Source organism: Prionailurus viverrinus, chromosome B3 (genome assembly GCF_022837055.1).
Source record: "Prionailurus viverrinus isolate Anna chromosome B3, UM_Priviv_1.0, whole genome shotgun sequence".
Taxonomy (NCBI): domain Eukaryota; kingdom Metazoa; phylum Chordata; class Mammalia; order Carnivora; family Felidae; genus Prionailurus; species Prionailurus viverrinus.
Window position 1 is genome coordinate 48,110,559 of NC_062566.1, and position 22,987 is coordinate 48,133,545.

General features: G+C 35.8%; 1 protein-coding gene across 4 annotated transcripts in view; it reads left to right on the forward strand.

Annotated features, from left to right (window-relative positions):
* DMXL2 (Dmx like 2) overlaps positions 1–22,987 on the forward strand; it is a 159,294-nt gene that overhangs the window by 25,118 nt on the left and 111,189 nt on the right. For all 4 annotated transcript variants that reach the window (XR_007152953.1, XM_047862502.1, XM_047862500.1 and 1 more), the window contains exons 2-6: positions 5,894–6,019; positions 9,119–9,190; positions 11,679–11,757; positions 12,542–12,677; positions 13,307–13,373. Coding sequence is in view for 3 of the 4 variants with exons in the window: in XM_047862502.1 (XP_047718458.1) it covers positions 5,894–6,019; positions 9,119–9,190; positions 11,679–11,757; positions 12,542–12,677; positions 13,307–13,373 (480 nt within the window). In the remaining variant the exon portion in view is untranslated. The remainder of the gene's footprint in view (positions 1–5,893; positions 6,020–9,118; positions 9,191–11,678; positions 11,758–12,541; positions 12,678–13,306; positions 13,374–22,987) is intronic.

The window sequence follows — 22,987 nt, forward strand, 5'->3', positions numbered from 1 at the left end:
TAATTGGCAGTGCCTGTCTAATGAAATTTTGGATATCATGACTAAAAACAGAAAAGAATGTTGGTAATAACAAATATTCAAGTTTTAGCTTCCATAGAATTATTATGGGGTTATATGACACACCCTGCACTTTGTTAAGGAAGAGATTCTTTTTAAAAAAATTTTTAAAGTTTTATTTATTTGGAGAGAGGGAGTAAGCTACCAGGAGTGGGGGAGGGACAGAGAGAGAGGGAGAGTGAGAATCCCAAGCAGGGTCCACGCTGATAGCAGGGAGCCCACGAATTGTGAGATCGTGACCTGAGCTGAAATCAAGAGTCAGATGCCCAACTGACCAAGCCACCTGGGCTCTCCAGGAAGAGATTCTTTTAAACAAACTAATGGGATCTGTGGGTACAAGAAAACAAGCACATTCACATGACTTTAAATATAATTTCCAGGAGTTCAGAGACCTCCTGAGACCATCTATGACTTACATCCAGGTTGAAAACTCTTGGTTTTAGCGCTCAAAGCACAGACTAGTTTTCTTTTTCCTAAAAGGATGGATTTGTTTTCCAATGATAAGGTTAAAGCAAGTGAAGATTAATATATTTGAAGCATATCTCTGATGTTAGGGCTTGTGCTACAGAATTCTCTCTTAATATGACATGATTGTCAGCTGGTTATTCTTTATCCTCATCAGGGCAGTTCAGTTCTTCCATAAAAGAAATCCTCCCACATGAATGGAGGGAAAGTGTGTTTTTCTAAGATGTTTTCTCTTTTTTGGGATTTGTCTCTGTGTTGGGGCCAAATCATATCCTTGACTTTGAGACAAAACATTTTATAGGTTGGTACTGTTATAACTGGTGTATAGTGCTATGGCACAGCAGTGGCTCTGCCAGGAACCCGAGGGAAGAAGAACCTGGCTAAGGGATTCTGATTGCTGCAGAAAAGGCTTACTGCCCCCTTTCCTGCTTTCCAGCACGATCCTGTGGCTTACCTCCCAATATGGAATAGTGTATGCTCCGCCAAGTCCATGATACTTCTTTTACCTAGTGAAAGAGCCCACTCCTTACTCCATGGGTTCATTTTAGTAATTGTGTGTAGTTCCAGTGAGCACCCTCTTTTCCTCCTGCACTGTAAATTCTTCCTCTTAAAGACCGAATTCTGAAAAAGAAGAATGGAAACAAAATTGCTTTTGCCCTAAAATTGAGAGAATGGGAATCTCTTAAGTAATTATAGGTTTTGTATAAACCTTATTAGCTGTTGGTTTTTACCAAGTACTTTGTGCTAGGGGCTGTGGTAAATTACTTGGGATTACAAGGATGAACATAGGCCTTCTATCACTAGGAAGACATCTTAATAGAGTAGAGGTGGGGGGAGGTAGTGGGAAAGAGCAGGAGCTTTACTATAAAGCAAATGAATCCTCACTCTGTGACCTTGGGCAAACTACTTACCTTTCTGGGCTTGGATTTCTCCATCTTTATTTTTTTTTTTTTTAATTTTTTTTTTCAACGTTTATTTTTATTTTTGGGACAGAGAGAGACAGAGCATGAACGGGGGAGGGGCAGAGAGAGAGGGAGACACAGAATTGGAAACAGGTTCCAGGCTCTGAGCCATCAGCCCAGAGCCTGACGCGGGGCTCGAACTCACGGACCGCGAGATCGTGACCTGGCTGAAGTCGGACACTTAACCGACTGCGCCACCCAGGCGCCCCATGGATTTCTCCATCTTTAAAAGGTGGCCTGTGAAGATACATTGTTCCTAAAGACTTAGCAGATGGCCTTATATCATAGTAAAGTATTCAGTAAATGATAGATTACTGAGGAGGGCTTTGGTAGATTCCCTTCTGGTAGGTCTTCTAAATCCATATACTGTTAGGCTGGAAAATCAAAATCTTTCTTTCCTTGTGTAGGTACTATTGTAAAGTTGGTCAGTTCTGTCTGAACTTCATGTTCTTTGACTAGGTTTTAAGGTGCTGAGACTTCTAGAGCCAGAAACTGGGAAGATTTGGATCATTTATTCACTATATGTATATGTATTGAGGGCTGCTAATGCGAAGTGCTGGGAGTACATGGTAAAACAGGACATGGTTGTTTGCTCTGATGGACATTCCATTGTAGTGGGAACCTGACAGATACTAAACACATGCTTATGTAAATCATAAAAATCTTGTGAGATTTCAGTTATAGAATGTATGTGATTCAGTATTGACTGATTTGGGGGCCCTTGTTTTTCCCTGCTTTAAACTCTTTAAAGAGTAAGAATATGCTTCCTCTGTACTTTGGCAAACTGTTAGTGTGCAGTAGTTTGGGGGGTTCTGCTCCCGCCATGATCATAGATATTATTATATAAAATCGTAGGTAATACCTACTTGTCGGTTCCAGGAAGCCAGTACTAGACACAAGTTGCTCCCTTTTGATGTGAATTATTAGTTTGATGAGGAATTTGAGATCATTTTAGACTTGTGGTGTCTAAACTTTTAGTAGCTACATAGTGTTCCAGTATATGGATAGTCAGTAATTTATTTAACCTCCTTTACTGATGGACAGTATGATTATCTTCAGTTTTTGCTGTTACAAATAGTAAGGCAGTGACTATCCTTCTACATATATTTTGGCAAACTTTTTAAAGTATGCTTGTAGGGTAAATTAAAGAGTTGTTTGATCAAAAAGTATATTTAAAATTTTGGTAGATATTGTCAAATTCTTTTATCCATGAAGATTTTGATTTAGTAAGTCTGGCGTGGGACCAAACAATCTGTGTGTTGAATAGGTTCCTTAGGTAATTTTGATTTTGATGCAGCCAAGTTTGAGAACATATATTGCAGGATCAGAAAGATGTCAAGGTTCCCTACAGCTAAGGAGTATAGTCCATGTACTCTGGAAAAGGTCTGGCATTTTGAATATCTAGGGAAGAGTAAACATCCTTTTTGGTGATTGATCAGTAAAAGCCTATCTGTCTCTAGTAGCAGTTGCTAGAAATGGCCCATCTTTAGAGAAGCAGGGATACTAATATTTATCTGGAATACTTTAAGTATCGTTGACATGTAATGTAGGAAAAAATAGCCTAAAAATTGTAAGGACTTGAGTTGGAACATCTTCCCCTTTTTAACCGTATAATCTTGGGCAAATTGATGAATTTTAATCTTTATACAATGATAACGATATCTTCCTTTCAGGTTTGTTGCAAAGATTAAAGGGGGAGTAACATAACATTTATTGAGTACCTTTTGTCTTCTGATATTTTGTGGGTATCTCTGTCATGGCAGTTTGTCATTTAGTTGTGACTGGTGATTCACTTGGTTATCTTCCCATTAGACTTCCCACGTCTTGTGGTTGTATATTCCCAGTCCCTAGCACAGGCTTGGGACTTCATGCATTGTTTTTTGTTGTTGTTTGTTTGTTTGTTTGTTTTTTCTTCTTAAATGAATGATGTGTGCTAAGCCTTCTGCAAATAGATTTTCTACTTTAATTTTCACAGTTGTCTCAAGAGGTAACTGTTACTTCTGACTTAAGATCACTTAGAATGGCTGAGCCCAAATTGAAAACCCTGCATATATGAATTCAAACTAAAGTTTATGCTCTTTTCTTTTTTTTCAGCTTCTAGTAACCACTTTACTTTATTTTTAAATACAAATAATTTTTTAAAAATATAATTTATTTTCAAATTGGTTTCCATACAACACCCGGTGCTCATCCCAACAAGTGCCCTCACTATGCCCATCACCCACTTTCCCCTCTCCCCCTATCAACCCTTAGTTTGTTCTCAGTCCTTAAGAGTCTCTTATGGTTTGCCTCTCTCCCTCTGTAACTTTTTTCCCCCCCTTCCCTTTCCCCATGGTCTTCTGTTAAGTTTCTCAAGATCCACATATGAGTGAAAACATATGGTGTCTTTCTCTGCCTGACTTATTTCACTTAGCATAATACCCTCCAGTTCCATCCACATTGTTGCAGATGGCTAGATTTTATTCTTTCTTATTGCCAAGTAGTATTCCATTGTATACATAAACCACATCTTTATCCATTCATCAGTTGATGCTCTTTTCATCAATTCACTTTGTTGAGATAATACTATAAAGCACTTTGGAAAATTTGAAATATTGTTCAAAGGTAGGATTATTTTTGTAATTTTAATAAAATTTTTCCTTTTGAGGTGTAATTGACATATAACATTATATTAGTTTCAGGTGTACAGCATGATTCACTATCTGTATGCATTGTGAAATGATCACCACAGTAAGTCTAGTCAACATCCATCACCGTTCATAGTTATAAATTTTTTTCTTTTTTTGTAAGGATTAATAATGTAATTTTAAAGATTATTAGAGTGATACAAACATTGCTTTCTCCTATGCTCAATATTCCCTTTCAGTTTTGCTTTCTTGAGTGCTTGGTGTAGTAAATCTGCCTTGTCTATAAGAATATAAGTAGTTACTTCCTCCCAGAAGTGATTTTTTTCCATATTTCCCCTGCCAATAATTCTTTTTTTTTTTTTTTTGGTGAACTTTTTGGTATTTATTAATACATGAGTTGAAGATGGTTTATAGTAGTTGCAGCAGGATTTTGGCAGTGTTGGGAGTTTTAGTAACCAGTAGAAGTAGTATTTGTCTTCCTATCTGGTCTTTATCTTCATTTTCTCTTTCATTAGCAGCCATGTGTGGATCTCATCAGGACACAGGTCATGGAGTTCGATGTCATCACATTCAGTCCTGGCTGTTGGATATCTATGTTTTGTTTGTTTGGTTGTTTGTTTGTTTGTTTATTTATTTATTTATTTATTTATTTATTTATTTTTTGGATATCTATGTTTTGTAGGACAGGACTATATTGCTTAAAGGTGTAGAAATCGTGGGATAAAATACCACCTCATAAATCATTTTTTGGGTGTATATACACACATGTCTATATAGGGGGCTTTTTCACTTCAGAATTAGATTGTTAGGTTGTTTTGAATATCTACTCACAAGTTGAGTTTGGGAGAAAAAGGAAAAGTGTCCTCACGCTCTGCCTCTGCCCCTTATGTCTTCATAAAATTCACAAAGTTGCAAAACAGGAATAGCATACATCAAGAAGTGTGGCAATAGGAAGAAACATTTGGTTTTACTCGTTACAGTTTTGTTGAACAAGGAATTTTCCAGGAACTTAATTTTGTGTTCTATTTTATTTTGCAGGCTATATAGTTATACTTGTCAACATTTTATATAAATCAGTTTATTTTTAAATTAAGTTAATTAATTTGTGTGTGTGTGTGTGTGTGTGTGTGTGTGTGTGTGTGTGTGTAGCCACTTTGGGCTGGTTTCCTCTCTCCCTCACACCTTGTAAGGTTGAAGGGGAGGAGAGAGCCAGACAGCATCATGGATTCACTCTTAGGCAGTTGATGAGTTTAAGTTTAGTCTTTGCCTTAGTGCATGTAATTCTGCCTTGGGGGCTCATGTCTATTTAACTAGCTCTTTAAGCCATGTGGATTTGTGTTGGAAAATTCATCTGATTTCTTTCTTGATCTTTGTCAAGCCTGGTTTGAACCCTGGGAACACAGTTGCAGCCTTTGATGCCTTATTATTTTCAGATGGAGGTTTTATTCTTTAGGGTTCACTAACATGAGCTTTGGGGAGAAGCTCTGAACAGGAAGATTTATGACCTGCAGGGACATAGGCTGTAGGGTTGAAGAACTAGAAAAATCCTTTCTTTGTTAGTACTAGTTGTTGAAAGATAATTCATGGGGTGTCATCATCCTGTTTTATTATGTGGCATTTATTTATGATGTGACTTTTAATGTCTTATTTGGATATTGATAACTAAATATTCTCACATGAACTATATTTGTAAAAATGTGTCAGAGTCTATGGTGGCAACAAAATCTAAGGTATAATTCATAAGTTACATATCTTATATACTGTAAAACTTTTCTCTTTTAGGCGTATGGATCAGGCTGTGATATTGTTATTTTGGCAAGTGACTTTGAATGTGTGCAGATCATTCCTGGTGCTAAGCATGGAAACATCCAAGTCAGCTGTGTGGAGTGTTCTAACCAACATGGAAGAGTAAGGGATTTAATTACCTTATTAAATGCCATCTTTTAATGCATTCTTATCCTTTTACACAAGGCTTGTTTACAATTTCTTATTAATACACCTTGCTTAGATGGTTGTTGACAGGAGTGGATAAAGTGATAGGATGTATACAAATGGTAAGGGGCCATTAAGCTGATAATGAGATGATTATTCTGCAGGTGTACACTGTCTTGAAAGTTCTGTAGGCCTTACGGTCCTGTGCATACTGATGTTCTGCTAGTTGATAATTCTAGCAACTGTTAAGCCAGTAGTAGGGAAGTAAGTAAACTTTTCTCTTATCTGCATAGCATCCCTTATCTTGCCCAAATCACAGCAACATTAAATTTTTATAAAGAAATCTGACTAGTTGTTAATGTCTAATATAATATTTGTCATGTAACAGCAGCTTTGTAGAGCTTCTGTTAATTTAATGAAAATTTATTCATTAATTGAAGACTCTTAAGGTTCATTCATTCAGACTCTAAAACAGAGGGTTTATTTTAAAGTAGTTTGCATCTCACATATACCTCTCCCCCAAAATACACATCAAACATGATACACATCAAATTTTGGTTGTATGTGAAGTAAATGTAGCATATTCAGTCTATATTCTAACAGCTCAGTAAGGCCAGCGTTGCGTAGAAGAGTTCAGTATCTCCACAGTATAAAAATGAGACTTTTCCTGTAATAATTATAATGGTTTAAATAGTCTTAGTGTTCTGTCAATTGTTTTTTACTGAGAAATAACACATTTTAACAAGGATATGTTAAATCAGAATTTTCATGGTGATAAATAGTAATGATGCAAATTTATGCCAAGTAACAAATTATTATTACACTATTTCTAGCGTTCCACCTTGCTGCTTGTATCAAGTTTTAGTATTTGTGTAAATGTGGCACAATATGGCAATCCAGTGATGTAATTGACCTAGTATTGAAACACTGAATTTCCTGGTGTTTTTTGACACTTGTTTCCTGCTTTTCTGATTTTTATCCTGTTTTTTTCCCCCCACTAAGCATTGCTTACTCTTAGAAAACACTGAGAGTGCCAGATTTCTTTCATTAATTTTTCATTGTTCATTTCCTTAAACCAAGTAGGGTATCTTTAAACCTGCTTGGAGTTGTATGATAGTTCTCCCAGATGAATTTTAGTAAATTGTTTATGGGCTGGTAATGATCACAATAAATTATCTGGGAGCAAAGTTTCCTTTCATATATAGGACCTTAGTGTTCATAACCCTGTTTCCACTTTTCCTTACCTGGTTGAAGATAAAGAAGGCAAAAACGACACCTTCGATTTATTGTTTTTTTATTGCCATCTTCTTTTATTTCCTTTATTGCCAGACCTTTTGGTGATAGCTTTGTCATTTATGACTATGTTAGCCAATTATAATCATTCATTCATCAGCTGACAAGTTGAATGTGATCATTCCTAACAGTTTTTGCCTTGGTGTTTACCTCGGGTGGGCATTTGAAGTAGCTTCCTCCCTACCATTGTAGATTAAGAGCTTTTTCGTGGAAAGAGTGTTAGATATTAAGTGACAGTTAAAATCACTTTTTGGTGTGAGAGTGCCCTGAGATGACAGTAGACATTTTTTGACTGGCCTTTAAAAAATATATATACCTAATTTAGTGTTCTAGGTGTCACCAAGAATGGTTTTTGGTCTGTTCCCTGTAGTTGATTCCCTCTTGCCAAGAGGAGGGTGAATTGGGAATTGGCTCTCAAGGAATTATTCGAAAAATGAACAAATCAGGAGACTATAGATGCTAGAGAGGATGTGGAGAAATGGGAAACCTCTTGCACTGTTGGTGGGAATGCAAACTGGTGCAGCCGCTCTGGAAAACAGTGTGGAGGTTCCTCAAAAAATTAAAACTAGATCTACCCTATGACCCAGCAATAGCACTGCTAGGAATTTATCCAAGGGTATAAGAGTGCTGATGCATAGGGGCGCTTGTACCACCCCAATGTTTATAGCAGCACTCTCAACAATAGCCAAATTATGGAAAGAGCCTAAATGTCCATCAACTGATGAATGAATAAAGAAATTGTGGTTTATATACACAATGGAATACTATGTGGCAATGAGAAAAATGAAATGTGGCCTTTTGTAGCAACATGGATGGAGCCGGAGAGTGTTATGCTAAGGGAAGTAAGTCTTAGAGAGAAAGACAGATACCATATGTTTTCACTCTTAGGTGGATCCTGAGAAACTTAACAGAAGACCATGGGGGAGGGGAAGGAAAAAAAGAAAAAGAGGTTAGAGAGGGAGGGAGCCAAAGCATAAGAGACTCTTAAAAACTGAGAACAAACTGAGGGTTGATGGGGGAAGAGGGAGGGGAGGGTGGGTGATGGGTATTGAGGAGAGCATCTTTTGGGATGAGCACTGGGTGTTGTATGGAAACCAATTTGACAATAAATTTCATATTAAAAAAAAATCATCTCTACCAGGCTCTGGTAGCTTCCAGGAACAGAGGATTTATGTCCCTTTTATCAGGTATGTGACCTGGAACCCAGATCTCTATCTTAAGTCCGATGGAGATGTCTACATCAGCTCTTTCTCTTCCACTTGCAGTGGAGTCTCTGATCTCTCCTTAGTCCATTTTCTCTATTCCTTTTTCTAGATGATTTTCCCCATTGAATTTTTTTTTTTGTTTCATAGTATAATTAATGTCATTTTATTTGATGTCTTTTGAATACCTGTTTAATACTCTTTGATATCTTTTTCTGCTTCTCATGGTTTTTATATTATTTTTCACTGGATTATAAAATTTCTGGCAAATGTGCCATTGAAATGCTATCTTTGTTAATAAAGTTATTCCTATGTTAAAAAAAATTCTTACAGAAAAGGATGATTTCTTTGAATAGTTCAACCTTGTATTTGATGTGTAAACTAAAGCCTGATGAATTTTTGACAACAGAGAAGGGATTCTTAAATCCAATTCTTTTCCAGTTATATTTATGGGATGGAATAAATCATGAATACTGTATTGGGATTGTATTATATGTAATTAGCTTATACATTATTGTGAAAAGGATGTTGTCTTTATTTTCTTTTCCTAAATGTTAATGCTTTGTTCATTTCTTTTTAGATTGCAGCTTCGTATGGTAATGCTGTTTGTATTTTTGAGCCCTTGGGCATAAATTCTCATAAGAGAAATTGTGTAAGTATTCAGTGGTAGTAGAAGTTTTTTAGAGTTAAGTTTAGAATCCAGTTGATAGCAGTAAAGAGTGCCTTACAAGAGCTAGTGCTGAATGTGGTCTGGAATACCCATCTGAAGTTGGTGTGGTGCTTTTGATGGTAAGATCTTCTACATTCACTAGAGATATACCCCTAGACCTTTTAGAAACCCAGTTTTCTATAATATTGCTAATTGATATTTACCTTGTTAATTGTAATCTACCTTAGTTGAACTACTATTTTTTCTTGTCTAGATTGCTGGAGTAGTCTCTGATATGTTTTATATCCTTCTCTTCTCTTTTCTCAACACAGCAGGTCATGACACACTTCTCCACCTAAAACTCCCTATTTCTCTCAGACACAAAGCCAAAAAGCCTTACAATAGACTCTATAGTCTTTTTTCCCTCTAGTACTCACTTAACACCTCTCAGAGCTCGACTCCTACTATTTTTGTCCTCTAATGTTACTCCAGCCACACTGGCATTTTTATTCTTTGAACAGTTACTGTCCCATCTTAGGTCTTTGCATTGTTTTTTCTCTTGTCTGGAATGTTTTTCTTTCTCTGGGTAACTCCAAGGTCAGCTCCTTCAGATCCTGTAAGCATTTTCTCAATAATACCTTCCCAATAGGGATCCGCCCATTTTTAAAATTGCCCATTTTAGGGGCGCCTGGGTGGCGCAGTCGGTTAAGCGTCCGACTTCAGCCAGGTCACGATCTCGCGGTCCGTGAGTTCGAGCCCCGCGTCGGGCTCTGGGCTGATGGCTCAGAGCCTGGAGCCTGTTTCTGATTCTGTGTCTCCCTCTCTCTCTGCCCTTCCCCCGTTCATGCTTTGTCTCTCTCTGTCCCAAAAATAAATAAACGTTGAAAAAAAAAATTAAAAAAAAAAAAATTGCCCATTTTAAAACAAAACCACTTTTATTTTAACCCCTCATCCTTCTATTTTAAACTTTTTTCCCACAGCATTTATCTTGTTTGTTATTTACTGTTTAGAATGTAAGCTCCATGAGGGTATGGAGCTTTGTTTCTTTTGTTCACTGGTGCATCTGAAGTACTTAGAACAAGACTTGGAACACAATAGGTGCTTCTAAATACTTGTTGAGTGAAGGAGTTAGGAGCTTAGGTAAACTCACTAATCAGCTAAATGGTCTAGCATATCACATTGAGAACCAACCATTCAAATTCATTCTAGGTGCTATATTTTATTTTACTTAAAATTCACAGGGGCGCCTGGGTGGCTCGGTCAGTTAAGCATCTGACTCTTGATTTCGGCTCAGGTCATGATCTCATGGGTTTGTGAGTTTGAGCCTTGCATCCAAATCTGCATTGATGGTGTGGAGTCTGCTCGAGATTCTCTCTCTCCCTCTCTTCCCCTCTCCCCCCACCAATAAATAAATACACTTAAATATAAATATAAATAAATATATATGTATATATTTATAAATATATATAATTATTTTTAGATAATGAAATTCAGGTTTTGCAGTTATTTTAAAATTCTGGTTCTGGATGGTCATGATACCTTGAATGAAGTATTTGTTAAGTATTTAAAAAGTATCATACAGAGAGAGGGAATTTCTGTTTATTAAATTATTACTACTTGCCAAGCAGTTGATGTATAACTTGCCTAAGGTGACGTGGCTTTACATGCACTATACTTTACAAAAGGACATTTTGCATTTATGTACTACAAAGAAATAACTTTTTTTCACTTACTGTATTTCATGGCAAAGGCCTTTGACTTTTACACTTTAAATCTTTCTATCTTTTAGAATGAAAATAGAAAAAAGACTGGAAATTAATCAAATAAATATAATACACATAATATAGATTTGTGGATTGTATATATTGTGTGGTTCAAATTTGTTCACTTTGGGAGATACATCTAGTTTTATTTTAGATGTTGAGTCCATAAGATTATGATAATTTTCACTTCTTTCTAATGTGCATTTGTTTTCACAAACATGTATTGAGTGTCTGCATATGTTCCAGCCATTACAGCACTCAAGACACAAAGCTTATTACGGCATAATTCCTGCCTTGAAGAACTGGAGTTTACTAGGAGATTCAGACACATGCATGTGGCCACTGTTAAAATGGGATGTAAAGGGTACCATGGCTGCTGCTGGGATGTCAGCAGAGGTGGTGATTTAGCTGGATATAGATGTAAGCATGGGAGCTTGCAGGTGGAGAAGAGAGAAAAAGCATGTCCTACATCTGAGAATGTGTTTATAGACATGGAAGGAAGCCTGAGAGAACATGCTTTGGGCAGGGCAAGCAGCTTGATGTGGTAGAGTAAATAATAAGTAACTATTGGAAGTTATTTTAGGAGCAATATTTTCAAAATAATAGTGAAATATTTACATTTTTGTTTTAGATCATAAAGTCTTAAGGTGAATAAAATGATAAAATGGTAATATTTGTGGATATTACTTTAAAAACATATGTTTCTTTTTTCTTTCTATATGTTTCAGCAACTCAAGTGTCAGTGGCTTAAAACGGGGCAGTTTTTTTTGAGTTCTGTGACATACAATTTAGCATGGGACCCTCAAGGTATTTAGTGATTATATTTAGAAATTATAAAGAGTAAATGTTCATTTAGAAATGTCTGATTACAATGTAATATAGTTTCTCATAATAAAATGGTCAGTGTAGAATATTTTCTTTTTGTTAATGAGTGTATTTTTTTTTTCTTCTTGGTATACACTGCTTTGTACAGTGCTTAATTTACTTTGAGTTCTGTGCTTTTATTTCCTGCCTTTGAATGTTTTATTCTAGGAAACAGTGATGATTTGTTTCCTTAGTTAACACTTGCACTGTGTTTAATAAGAAATAAACTCAGAAATAAAACAGGGGCAAAAAAAACCCCTATCTCATTTTTTTTTGTGTTTTAGGAAATTTTATCTTTAAATTTGAAAGATTAGAAACCCCTAATGATAATGGCCATTGCCCCTGTTTACATTCATGATTAATAAGGTTAATTTTGTAGAAAAACAAATTTCATTAATCTTTAGTTCTGTTTTATATCCTGAGAATATTCTATGTTTACATATCAGTGTTTTGCGTTTGTTTTGTTATTGAACTTTTGCTTTTTTTGTTTTGTTTTGTTTTTAAGATTTACCTGATACACAGTAGCTCTTTGCCAGTAAGCTTTTCTTTTTTGTTGTCAAGTTTCACCCGAGACTTACCCTTTCTTGTGTAGTGGATTCTTAGAACTTTGAAATGGATATGTCTTGGTTTTCACAGAATAGTTTATAAACCTAAATATAAGCCCACATGTGCAATTCTGTCTCCAGATAAGCCATGCGTATTCATTAGAACTTTCTTTAATTTTCAGATAACAGATTGTTGACAGCAACCGATTCTATTCAGTTGTGGGCTCCTCCAGGAGGTGACATTCTGGAAGAGGAGGAAGAAATTGATAATAAAATTCCTCCAGTTTTAAATGATTGGAAGTGCATCTGGCAGTGCAAGTTAGTGTCTAACTCTGTTGTTCTCATTAATTAAAAAAAACCAGTCATCCTAAAATATGTTCCCTTGCACAGTGATCTCTGTTTTTTGATAGTACCATTACATTTAGAAGCCTAGAAAGTGGACTTCTTCTAACCCAAACCCATATTAACCTTTAGTCTGTGTTACAGTTGATTGGTTAAAAAAAGGACAAAAATATTTTTCGAGTTACAACCTCAGAACTTGGGAATTACTCCTTAATGGATGAGATGTAGATAGGGATGGGGAAGAGGAAGATGTGATACAAGTTGCCAGCTACTCTTAAGGGGAAGAATGGCTATACCACTGACAGTATGGATTATGTGCAGGGACCCACTTAGCCAGGGGAGATGGGTGAGCTCAGTTTTTAACTTGTTTTATTTTGGACATTCATGGGGCAGGTAGGTGGAGATGTCTTTTATGCATGTTGATTGCATTCTTCTTTGGGTCTCCAAAGTCAACTTTGGATTGGTTTTCATAATTAATTTGTATTTTAAGGGAGGTGAAAACACTCTTGTTCTGATATGTTATGAAAATCTTGTTTTGACCATTTATATATACAGTGTTCCAGATTTTAAAAATGCGGACTGGTTAACTTTTTTTTTTTTTTTAGAACCTCAGTGTCTGTACATTTGATGGAATGGTCCCCTGATGGTGAATATTTTGCTACTGCTGGAAAGGTAAAGGACCAAATAAAACATAAACAAAAGAAATAAAAAACCAAAAAATGTTCCTTTTTCATTGTCATTTTCAGTTTTCTCATCTGAGAAAAATCGGGGTAATCATACTCTGCAAAGCTGGCCTCAGAAATAGTGATAGTATTAATGGGAGATCTGGTATGCTCCCTGTAGGTAGTAGGCACTTGGAAAATAAATGTTATTTGACTTTGTTTAAAATTTACATTTTACAAAATTAATTTTTATGTTTAAGGAATAGCATATGTATGTAATTTAAGAAGTGAAATAGTACTACTAGATTCACAATGGAAAGAATTACTCCTTTCATCCCATTCTTATTCCTGTGTCCTGAGGGAGTTACTTGTCAAATTGCGTGTTTTGGTATTTCCTTTCATGTTTCTAAGTAACTTGCTAATGTTCCCATTTCTTGATTTTTTTTTTTCCTTTTAGTTTTATGTATCCTCTCTTGTCTTCTTCCTGTGGAATCTGAGACTTCAGTCCACTGGCTGATGTCCCCCATCCCCATCTCTACTTTTGCCACATATACACATTGACTTCCCTTCCTCCTGTCTTGCTGATGTAGATATCTCATAACATTTGGGTAAATATTCACATTGCTAAGATTGTGTAAAATGCTCTTCACAGAATAATTACTTTGGAGTTACTAGTAACTTTGTTTTACTGTTTGCTTCATTTTGTATATACCTAATTCACCCCCAAACCTCTGGCAGTCTTTGGATCTCCTCTTGCTATAATACCACATAGGAGTTACCCTGGAAACTTTTTTGCCCCCACTCTGGCTTAGTTGCTCTCCAAGCCTAAAATAGCAGAGCTGTCATTTTTGAATTTTATGAACCTTAGGAGATTCTGTTTGCCCTGTTTCTTAGCATCATTTATCTTCTTCCCTTGCCTGATAGGGATACTCTTTAGTAGATTCCTGAAAAGGGTGAATGGGAAAAAAAAATTTGAAGGTATTGCAAGCCTAAAGAGTTCTTCTTTTATGCTTGATTTGGCTAGGACTAGAATTGTGTTGAAAATTTTCTCTCAGGGTTATGTCCTGGTTCTGTTGCTTTCTAGCTACCAGTGTTGCTATTTGAGAAGTACAGTGCCATTAGGACTGCCCTCCCTGCCCATCTTCACCTTATAGAGGTTTTAAGAATCTTCTGGTGTTTTGGGGTGCCTGAGTGGCTCAGTCAGTTAAGCATCTGACTTCGGCTCAGGTCATGATCTCATGGTTTGTGAGTTCGAGCCCCACACTAGACTCTGAACTGACAGCATGTATCCTGCTTGGGATTCTCTCTCCTCCTCTCTCTGCCCCTCCTCTCCTTGCTCTCCATCTCTCTTTCTCAAAAATAAGTAAATACACATTGAAAAAAACCCACAGGATAAAGTTTAATTGTATTTAATTGTTGTATTATACACAACTTTTATATATATAACTTTTTATATGTATATAACTTTTTTTATATATATACATATATACACATATATGTATATATATACATACATATATACATATACTTATACGTACATATATATGTATATATATATATTTTATATATGTATAACTTTTTTTATATGTATAACTTTTATATTACACTAAAACACAAGAATAGGTTTTCCAAGAACACCACAGTTTATCCTTTTTAGTTCATCTCTAGTTGTAGAACACTCTCAACTGTTTTGTGGCTGAGTAATTAGTTGATCCAGAGATAGTTGCTCAACAGGTGACCTTATAGACAGGAAGACTGCACAATATTATTGACAGAGAGACTGCAATCATGTGCAGTTCAGTAGTTACCTAATAACAATTTCAAAGTAGTAAGGAGTGTAAAAACTATTTTGAGATATTTACAGCAAATGTCATGTAATCTTAAAACATCTGTGATTTCTGTTAGAGACAGAGTCATAGGTACCACTAATACCACTTTGGTCTGTCGCTTTTATTTGTAACTGAACTTTAGCATTTCCTTCAGTTAGCAGTTATGAAAATAGAGAAGTAATTGTTTTTCACCACTCTAGTTCATGGTAACTCTGAGTCTTAGTTGTCTTGGTTTCTCAAGAAGCAGATTCTGAGACAAGGATTCAAATATAAGTAATTCATGTGGGGAATGATCACCAAGAAATATACTGGATTTAAGGCAGGGAAGTGAAGGGGCTGAATAAAGGGTATGGTATCATGCAGGTGACTAACAAGTTGGGATCTCTGGGTAACTCTGGGAGCTGGTGTTCCTCACAACATCGTGTTCCTCACACATGTTCTTCATATGTATCAATTGTTGGTTGGGCGCTGGTTATGGTATGGCAGTAGTTCTCAGCACTCAAAAACAAGTCCTAGGAAACTTCAGGCAGAGATACATAGATGCCATAAGTTAGAAGTTGAACACTAAAATGGTAAGGCATGAGAGCATACAGGGTGTACCAAAAATATCTTTATATCTTAGAATTCTATCAACAGGCTCCTGGGGTTGAGGACCTCAAAGAACCTGTGCCCTAAAATCTGGACATTTTGTGTTTTTGTTTTCCACATTTATGTCTAAAATCTATGTGGAATCATTTTTAGATACGATTTAAGGAAGAGGTTGATTTTTTTCTATATTGTTACCCAGTTGTCCAGCACACTATTGAAAAGCCTCTTTCTCCATTGCTCTGTAATACCACTTTTGTCATAGATTTCAATGTCCATATTTGTGTGGGTCTGTGTCTGGGTTATTTTTTCTAGTCCATTGGTCTTTTGTTGCACCAGCGTCACTTGTCTTAATTGCTATAGCTTTTGAATTGTTTTGATATCTGGTAGAACAAGTCCTCCTATCTTGTTCTTCTTCTTAACGTTGGTCTTATGTTTTCTTGGTCCTTTGTATGTTCAAATTAGTGTTTGGGTAAATACCCAACAGTGAAATTACTGGATCATATGATACTTCTGTTTTTAAGTTTTTGAGGCACCTCCATACTGTTTTCCACAGTGGCTCCATCAGTTTACATTCCCACCACCAGTGCACCAGGCTTCCTTTTTTCCCACATCCTTGCCAAGGCCCTTGGTATTTTCATGTAAATTTTAGGATGAGCCTGAAAAATTTTAAAAAACAAACAAAAAAACTTCTTTTGATTTCGATTGGTATTGCATTGACTCTATAGGTCAGTTTGGGGAGAATTGATATCTTTACAATTGAGTGTCCATCATGAATGCGACATATCCCTTCATTTATTTTAGAATTTTTAATTTTTCTTAGTATTCTTTTATATTTTATGTAGAGGCCCTAAACATTTATTAGATTCATTCCTAAATATTTGATATTTTTTGATATTGCTATAAATGGCATCATAATATAAATTTAATTTTATAATTGTGAATGGTAGATAGAAATGAAATTAATTTTTTATATTGGTTTTAAACCTAGCAAATGTTACTGATAATGTCACTGATTCTATTAAATCCTCTGTAGATCTTTTGTTTTTCTCTGTACATAATTATCTGTGAATATTGAGAGTTTTATTTCATCCTTTCTAAATCTCAAATGTTTTGTATCTTTTCCTTTTTTTTACTACAGTATGTAGGACCTCTAGTATAATGTTGAATAAAATTAGTGAGAGTAGATATCTTTTTCTTACTCCCAATTTCAAGAGGATACCTTTCACTGTGTTACCTTTGATTATGATGTTTACTGTAGGTGTTCTTTCTCGGCTAAAGGACATTTCCTTATTTATAGTTTGTTAGAATTTTTTTTTTTTAATCACAAATGATGTTGAATCTTAGGAAATATTTTCCCTGAATCTATTGAGATTATAATTTTTTTCTTTTTACTATTTTTTTTTTTAAATGGTTTTAATGTTTATTTTTGAGAGAGAGAGAGAGAGAGAGAGAGAGAGAGAGAGAATGAGTGGGGGAGGGGCAGAGAAAGAGGAAGACACAGAATCTGAAGCAGGCTCTGGGCTGTCAGCACAGAGCCTGATGCGGGGCTCAAACCCACAAACTGTGAGATCATGACCTGATGCTCAACTTACTGAGCCACCAGGCGCCCCATCTTTTTTTACTCTTTTAATAAGATAAATAGGTGGGCTTATTTTCAAGTATTAAATAAGCCTTGTGTTTCTAGAATAACCCTAAATTGATTATAATGTATTATTCTTGCTGGATTTGGTTTGCTAATATTTTCTTCAAGATTTATGAGATCTATCTGTGTGTTAGAGTAAGATCACATTGGTATATGTTATGGACTGAACATGGCCCCCCAACCCCCATTCATATGTTAAACCCTACCCCCCAATGTGATGGGATTTGGCTATGAGGCTTTTGAAAGGTACTTACTGTTAGATGAGGTGTGATGAGCATATCACCCTCATATAGGAATAGTGAGTACTTTTATAAGAAGAGACACCAGAGAGCTTGTTCTCCTTCTGTGACATGAATACACAGCAAGAAAGTAGTTGTCTGCAAGCCAGAAAGAGAGGTCCACCAACTTGATAATTCTGGCAGCCACATCTCAGGCTCCAGCCCTCAGAACTATGAGAAAATACATTTGTTTAAGCCACTCAGTCTATGGTATTTTGTTATGTCAGTCCAAGCTCACCAATACAGCATAGCATGCCAGACATGCTATGATCTTGCCCATTCTGAAACAAGTAAACAACAGTACCAAAACTTTCTCTTGACCTTCTCTCAGCTTTTGCCACATTTCTTTGTCCCCCTTATAGCACCTTCAGAGAGTTGCTTATAGTTGCTGTCTCCAAGTTTTTCTCTTCATTCTCTCTTCTGAAAGAGTCATTAGTGAATTCCTGTTACCAAATCCTGTGGTTAGTGCTTACTTACCCTAATGGCATGAATTAACACAGTTGGTTACTTCCTCACCCTTGAACACTTTTCTTCAGTTTACTTTCAGGACACCATACACTCTCTTGATTTGCTTTTTAACTCTCTGACTGCCCCTCATTAGTTTGTTGGGATCACCTTTTCTTCCCTACTTTAAAATTTTGAAGTACCCTAGGGCTTATTTCTTAGACCTCTCCTCTGACCATACTCACTCCTTTGGTGATCTCATCTTATCTCATGGCTTTAAGTGCATTTAGATTTGTATCTTTTGCCTGTAACTCTCCCCTGAGCTCCAGGCCAATTGTATGTGCATGTATGTGTGTATGTATGTGCACACACACTACACACATGTATACACACACTATACACACATGTACACACACACACACTACACACATACATAAAACTAAAATTTTTAAGTTTTAATTAAAAAAAATACATCAGATGATATACATGCCAAAATACATGTTTTAAGGAAAACCTAAGTGGATACAATAGTGCCATTAATTGTATTTGAAAGAGGGTAATAGGAAAACATGCTTCAAATGCAGCATAGCATGCACAACACTACCCAAGCTGATGTCAGGGCAGTGACTATCTGGGAATATTATAAAGCTGCTTTTCAGTGTAAATCTAGAGTAGCTCTCTGATCACACTGAATTTGTCCTCCATTAAATCATCATGATGGCTTCATCTACAACAGACATGTTAAATCAAAGGAATGACTAGCCTTACTAATCATTTGTGAGTATATTGTAACCCTAAGAAATATGAGTAACAAAAAGAACAAATCTGTGGGTATGGCCATTTTTTCATGGTCAAGTTTTAGGAGTAGTGGAATGCTAGTTTTTAAAGATGAAAGCTTTAAAGGTGACTGCCTAGTTTTAGAGATCAAAGGCAAAAATTATATTCTTTTTTTTAAAAGTAGGCTTCATGCCCAGTGCAGAGCCCAATATGGGGCCTGAACTCATGACCCTGAGATCAAGACCTGAGCTGAGATTAAGAGTTAGACACAACCAATGGAGCCACCTAGGCACCCCTATTCTTTTTCAAACTATTTTTCCAGTGATTCTGATGTTTTCCTTTTATTAACCTTGTTTTTCAGACATTATGGAAAACTCTTCTTGCATCTCTACATTCTACACAGAAATATTACATATTAGTTTTTTTTAATTTGTAGGTGATTGAATTGGCTTGTCAAGTTTTTCAGTGTTTGTTGTTGTTTTTTATTTTAGAGTGTGTGTGTGTGTGTGTGTGTGTGTGTGTGTGTGTGTGTGTGAATGGGGGAGAGGGGCAGAGGGAGAAAAAGAGAATCCCAAGCAGGCTCCACACTCAGCCCAGAGCCCGATGAGGGACTCAATCCTATGACCCTGAGATCATGACCTGAGCCAAAATCAAGAATCAGATGCCCCATGATGTACTTTTTTTTTTTTTTTAGAGTTTGTTTATTTATTTTCAGAGAGAACAGGGGACTGGCAGAGAGAGGGAGGCAGAGAGAGAGAGAGAGAGAAAGAGAGAGGGAATCTCAAGCAGGCTCTGCACTGCAGGGCTCAAACTCACCGCAAGATCTCTACCTGAGCCAAAGTTGGATGGTTAACCATCTGAGCCACCCAGGCACTCCAGTGCTTTGTTTAAATATCACTTTTTTTAAGGAAACCTCCCAGACCAGGTCAAGTCTCTCAAGTATATACTCTCACAGTATGCTTTTAATTTGTAGCACTTATAATTTTATTAAAACAATAATTTGTATCTGTTGTTTTTTTTAAAGAAGTCTCCATGCCTAGTGTGAGGCTTGAACTCAACAACCCTGAGATCAAGACCTGAGCTGAGCTGAGATCAAGAGTCTGACCCTTAATTGACTGAGCCATCCAAGCACCCCAACAATAATTTGTATCTTTATTTACTGTTGTCTTCCCTTCTGGAGTATAAGCTCTGTACAACTAGCAATTATATTTTGTTTTCTCCTATCTCTTCCTTCCCTTCTCCTAACTATATCCCCATCAGTTTATTTATTTTTTTATTATTTTTTTTATCCCCATCAGTTTATACAGTGCCCTCATTGAGTAAAGATTTATTGTTTGAGTGAATCAAGTGACCATTTTGTAGTATATAAGCAGTTAATAGCATATCATTATCCATTTATATGTTACAGACTAATTTTGTTTTTAAGGCTGAAACAGTCTGAAAGCTATTGAATTTTCTCAGAGTAAAATTTAGCTCTTTAGCAGATCTGTATCTGGACATGATCACATGAAATATAAGTCTTACGAAATATATTAAAATGCATGCAATTGGATTCAATTAAGAATAGTATATTAATGTAAATCACAAGATGTCTATCTTCTCTAAGTCTACCTTCTACCCTCTAGGTCCATCTGTGTTGTTGCAGATGTCAAAATTTCATTCTTTTTTATGGCTGAGTATTTCTGTGTGTGTGTGTATACACCGTATCTTCTTTATCCATTCATCTTTTGATGGACATTTAGGTTGCTTCTATATCTTGGTGATTGTAAATAATGCTGCAGTAAATACAGCATTGCATATATCTTTCAAATTAGTGCTTTTGTTTTCTTTGGTTAAATGCCCATCAGTGAAATTACTGGATTGTATGGTAATTCTGTATTTAATATTTTGAGGAACATCCGTAATGTTTTCCAAAGTGGCTGCACCAATTTGCATTTCCACCAAAAGTGCACGAAGGTTCCTTTTTCTGCACATCCTCACCAACACTTGTTATTTCTTGTGTTTTTGATTTTAGCCATTCTGACAAGTGTGAAGTGATATTGTGGTTTTGACATGCGTTTCGTGATGACTAGTGTTAAGCATTTTTTTCATGTGTCTGTTGGCCATCTGTATGTCTTCTTTGCAAAAATGTCTATACATGTCCTCTGCCCATTTTTTAAATTGGATTATTTGTGTGGGGTTTTTTGTGTGTGTGTGTGTTGTATAAGTTCTTTATATGTTTTGGATATTAAACCCTTACCAGATAAATCATTTGCATATATCATTCAGTATGTTGCCTTTTTGTTTTGTTGATGGTTTTCTTCACTGTATAAAATATTTTTATTTTGGTATAGCCCCAATAGTTTCATTTAGCTTTTGTTTCCCTTGCTTCTGGAGACAAATCAAGAAAATGTTTCAATGGCTTATGTCAAAGAAATTACTGCCTGTTTTCTTCTAGGAGTTTTACAGTTTCAGGTCTCACATTTAGGTCTTTAATCCATTTTGAGTTTATTTTTGTATATGGTGCAAGAAAGTGGTCCAGTTTCATTCTTTTGCATGTAGTTGTCCAGCTTTTCTAGCCCTGTTTGTTGAAGAGATGGTCTTCTTTCCATTGTATATTTTTGCCACTTTTGTCATAGATTAATTGACCATATAATCATGGATTTATTTCTGGGCTCTCTATTCTGTTCCATTGATCTATGTGTCTCTTTTTGTGACAGTACCATACTGTTTTGATTACTACAGCTTTGTAATATATCTTGAAATCTGGGATTGTGATACTTCCACCTTTCTCATTTGTTTTCAAGATTGCTCTGGCTATTTGGAGTCTTTGTGGTTCCATACAAATTTGAGAATTATTTGTTCTTGTTCTATGAAAATGTTGGTAATATTTTGATAGGGATTGTATTGAATCCGTAGATTGCTTTGGATATTATGGACATTTTAACAACATTAATTCTTCCAGCCCATGAGCATGGAATATCTTTCCATTTGTTTGTGTCACCTTCAAATTTTTATAATTTTTAGAGTACAGGTATTTCACCTCCCTGGTTAAGTTTAATTTTATTCTTTTTGGTACAGTTGTAAATGGGATTGTTTTCTTAATTTTCTTTCTGCTACCTCATTATTAGTGTATGGAAATGGAACAGGATTCTGTGTATTCATTTTGCATACTGTGATTTTACTGAATCCATTCATCAGTTCTAGTAGTTTTTGGTAGAATCTTTAGGGTTTTCTGTAGACAGTATCATATCATCTGCAAATGGTGAAAATTTCATTTATTTCTTACCAATTTGGATACCTTTTATTTCTTTTTCTTTTATTGGTTTGGCTAGGACTTACAGTATTATGTTGAATAAAAGTGAGAGTGGATATTCTTGTCTTGTTCTCTTAGAGGAAGGTCTCTCAGTTTTTCAACACTGAGTATGATGTTAGCTGTGGGTTTTTTCATAGGTAGCCTTTATTTTGTTGAGGTATGTTCCCTCTAAGCCTACTTTGTTGAGGGGTTTCATCATGATTGCATGTTGTACTCTGTCAAATGCTTTTTGTACATCTATTGAGATTATATGGTTTTTATCCTTTTTCTTGTTAATGTGATGTATCATGTTGATTGATTTGTGAATACTGAACTACCCTTGCATCCCTGGAATACATCTCACTTGGTTGGGGTGAATGAGTTTTTAAAAGGATTCTTGGATTCGGTTTGGTAATATTTGTTCAGGATTTTTGCATCTATATTCATCAGAGATATTGGCCTGTAGTTTTCTTTGTAGTGTCTTTATCTGGTTTTGGTTTCAGGGTAATGTTGGCTTCATAGAATGAATTTTCCTTCCTCTTTTATTTTTTGGAATAGTCCTTCATGTAATCTTAATGTTTCTGATTGTCTCTCTTTGCTTACTCATTGTGTTATGTTTGCCTCAGCTGTGTGTCACAACTTTGAGACTATTTTAGGATATATGATCTTTTGACGAGAGGGTCATGTGGTACATTAAAAACTATTAATGACCCGTGTAAGATGATCAGTAGTCATTGTTTGAACATCTACTGAATTTGAACTCTCATCTCTAATGAATCCAAAAGATTCCTT